General features: G+C 29.8%; 1 protein-coding gene across 6 annotated transcripts in view; it reads right to left on the minus strand.

The window, feature by feature from the left end:
• LOC106466460 (cGMP-dependent protein kinase, isozyme 2 forms cD4/T1/T3A/T3B-like) overlaps positions 1-3,931 on the minus strand; it is an 82,944-nt gene that overhangs the window by 21,151 nt on the left and 57,862 nt on the right. For all 6 annotated transcript variants that reach the window (XM_022394469.1, XM_022394472.1, XM_022394470.1 and 3 more), the window contains 4 exons: positions 3,203-3,369; positions 2,175-2,288; positions 1,539-1,644; positions 792-855 (listed from right to left, as the gene is read on the minus strand). In XM_022394469.1, the coding sequence (XP_022250177.1) occupies positions 792-855; positions 1,539-1,644; positions 2,175-2,288; positions 3,203-3,369 (451 nt within the window). The remainder of the gene's footprint in view (positions 1-791; positions 856-1,538; positions 1,645-2,174; positions 2,289-3,202; positions 3,370-3,931) is intronic.

The raw sequence follows: 3,931 nt of genomic DNA on the forward strand, positions 1-3,931 counted from the left end.
GAACAAAACTAAATAACAGTAAACCTTTTTTTGATTTACGGTATTTTCTTATTTTGATGTTGTGAGCTCTTTTGTGTTTACAATTCTAAATGTATAATAGCATTTGAAGGCAAATAAAATAAAAGTTTATTTTTGGTTACTTGTTTGTCAAATTTCATAAAAATCTACTTGAAATCAAACTGCACAAGCTGTCCTTAGTATTGGAGTAATTGACTAGAAGAAAAATATCTAGTCAACATCACGCACTGCCAACTCTTGGTGTACTCTTTACCAATGAAGAGTGGGATTGACCATCACGTTATAGCCTTCCCATGGCTCAAAAGGCAAGCATGTTCAGTGATGGGATTCAAATTTACAACCCACAGATTACAAGTTAGGTACCCTAACTATCAGGTTATGCCAGGCCTCAAACTTTATTTTTACAAATGACTTTTATGATACTGAAAACAATTACAGATTCAAACTGTATGAATGGTTTGAATGAGATTCATTTATCAATACACTGAAAAGAAACTTACAAATGGCAAAACTACAAACCAAATGATATCTTAAAGCTGCAAGATAAGACAATACCTGAACTATTTTTCACGTGTAAGTAGATGGTATTTGAAATGAAAATTTTCTAGATTTTAAAAATTATCAAAATAATTAAAAAAAAACTATTGTTTTTCATAATGATGAAGAAAATCTGAAGTCAATATGAGAATTTACTATACTTCACAAAAATATATTTTTTTAAATAATCTTTACCTAAATGATGAAATCAGATTTAAAAAACAAGAAAAACTCACCTCTTCCAGAACATCAGCTATTTTGATCAAAGTTTCTTCATTGAGTTTTCTGAATGTTGGAACACTATAAAAATAGTATCAAACCATAAACATTCAAATCAGCAAAATGTCTAAATTTTTGTACAAGATCACCCAGCCTTCATAATCACATTATCCAACAATAAATCCAGTTACTACAGTGGTTCTCAACCTTTTCTATCCTGATTCCTCCTTAAATATAACCATTTTTTCTCATTCCTCTCTTCCCTTCAATCTGAGACAATGCCCACAACAAACAATTCCTTGTGTGTGTGTGTGTTACTCACCCATTTTCCTTCTAGCAATGCAAACACGATAAAATATATATGGGCCAATAATATATGTCATTTCTCACCCCCAAACCTTCATATTGGCCACCTTAAAATTTTTGTCATTCTAGATGATCAGTTTATTTGAAAACTGTTCTAAAACATCCTGTGCCTGCCCCCCCCCCTCTTTTAACAATACTGCACCCAACATGCTGGGAACCACTGAGTTTCTGCATTCCTCAGATAACTTTAACAAAAATAAACTTAATATTTCTCTATATAGATTTTCTATGTTTTCTAAAAGCACATCACCTTAACGGTAACTGATAGCTGTTTTTCTAATTCCCTAACAAAATGCCGGAAAGTCTTGTTCATAAATCAGCTCTTTAGTCCCCAAGCATTAAAATATCAAATATCTAAGAAAGATCTCAAGCACGAATATTTATGCTTTTATAATCACCTTTTGAGGAAGTCAGTGTACTCTGCTTGTCGTATTAATCCTGTTCTCATCATAATTGTCTGGAAGCACTGTCGTTCAATTGCCCAAAGTTTACAGTCCATTATGGCTAAATAAAAGCATAACAATGAAATATAATAACAATCATATACAGTAAATATAAATGTATAATTATAATTTATTATACTTGCTAGTAAATGTTAGACTATAATTTATTACACATTCATACAATAACATGTTATGACAAGAACTGGTGACATAACTGACCATGGCAAAATTGTCTACATTTTTCTTTTAAATATAAGTCCTATGTTAAGTTCTAAATGCTTATAAAGAATCAATTAATAGCAGACTTGTTAAATTGAAACTTGATACCAAATATTTATACACAGACTCTAATTTAAGAAATAAAATATGATGTTAGGCAGGTGAAGAAATCTCCTACAAGTTATAATTGAATTCAATAACAAAATACACAGGGGTTAAACATTAAATTCTAATTTCAAAACAAGCAGATGTTGTACAAATAGCATTTTTTAAAATATAAAAAAAAAAACAATTAATTTTTTATAATAGCTAACTGATAACCAGTTACTTTGTGTAACATTTAAAAGTTTAAAAAGAAACAAAAAACCCTGCCTTTAACAGTAGCAGTACGGGTGCAATTGTACAGAATAGCCAGCTCGCCAAAAACGTTGCCAGGTTGCAGAGTACACAGAAATTTTCCATCTTTTGATACCTCCACTTTTCCCTCTAAAATGAAACAAGTTTTTATAGTTACTACAGTCTCTTTTGTTTCATCTGGAATCTTCTTAAATGAAAATCTATTTGAATGACAAATATATTCAATGTTATACATATTTAAAATATAAAAATATACTTCACAAAGAAATAATCAACTTCTGTTTTCAGTAGCTTGAAATTCCTGAAATTGCTAAAATGTAGAACTTCATTTAAATACTTGTCTGACAGGCAACATAAAAACAACTTTTTACAGTTAAAATACTGATCTGTTGTTCTTTCAATTATTTTTATTTACTGTGTAAATCTGTGAAAAACATTTAAAAGTTTTCTTACAATTAAATCATTTAGGCAACAGTGTTAAGGCACAAAATATCATTACGTATGTAACCTTTAATTTTCAGGTTTTATAAACTCTCTTCATGGTCTTCAGTAAACTCCAGTGTTTTGTTTTCTGCACATCTTCTGTAACAAATATTTTACTTTTTTTAATGCAGATGGCACGCTAAATCAATATTATGCATTGATCCTAATATGCTTATATCCGAAATATTTTGCATATGTGTTAGTGTTAAATACTACACTAAAATTCATAATTATGATGTTAAGTTCTGGGTTGTGACTTTTTGAAACAAAGTCAAGATTATAACCATGTGCTTCTTGTTGTAGTTTTATTCAAATATTTAAGTGTTTGATGTTCCAAAAAAAGTTTCTTTTCAGTAAAAAAACAAACAAAAAACTTTTACTTCCCTTTAAGAATTGTAAGGTATGGCAACGATTAAGAGTAAGTGTATTAAAACAATATTTTTAACATAAACTGATAAAAATGAATCCAGATATTTTCACATCACCAATTCTGGTTTTGTATTAGAAAAAGCCTGAGTACTTAATCATTTACAATTATTAAAAAAAAAGAAAATTCTTACCTTCCATAACAAAAACAACAGATCCCACATCTCCTTCTTTAATAATCAAACTATCCTTAGCATATTCAATTGGATACATGCAGTCCGTGATCTCTCGGATCTGGATCATTTCAAGGTTTTTCATGAAATCGTTGTCTGAGATGGCTTGCTTGATTAATTCCTTTGACCTATAAAATATATAACATATACCTTTTAAATCATATACCTTTCTTTTATTTTAATAATGAATTGGGTTTGTATGCTGTTAAGCCCAAAGCTATCGAAACCCGGTTTTTAGCTAATTTCGAGGAAGAGGCAGTTTTCGGAGATAAGTTAGATTATTTTGTAAGTATCTTGAATATGTAATTTGTTTATAAATTTGTAAGTCAATGGTAAGAAGCGTTTCATTCAGTTATTATAGAAATTAAACATTTTATCAAAATATTAGGTCGTCAAGATATTAATGTCGCGTTTTGGAACACTTTCATTAACCACCCCCAAAAAACATTCATCACGTATAATAGTTAAATGAACCGCTTAAACGTCACGTTATGTGTAGCCTTTATAATGTGTTAAGTTTAGTATACTCTAATCCCTTATAGTGATTGTACATGACGAGACACACATTCGGCATGTAATGCTGTTTCATTACAAGAAGGAAACAACGCCTCTGTAGCCACAAAGAATATCAAAGAAGTTTATGGAAATGTTTTTAACATTCGTAAGTGTCAACGATGGTTCAGCAAATTT

This window comes from Limulus polyphemus, unplaced genomic scaffold, assembly GCF_000517525.1.
Source record: "Limulus polyphemus unplaced genomic scaffold, Limulus_polyphemus-2.1.2 Scaffold2265, whole genome shotgun sequence".
Classification (NCBI taxonomy): domain Eukaryota; kingdom Metazoa; phylum Arthropoda; class Merostomata; order Xiphosura; family Limulidae; genus Limulus; species Limulus polyphemus.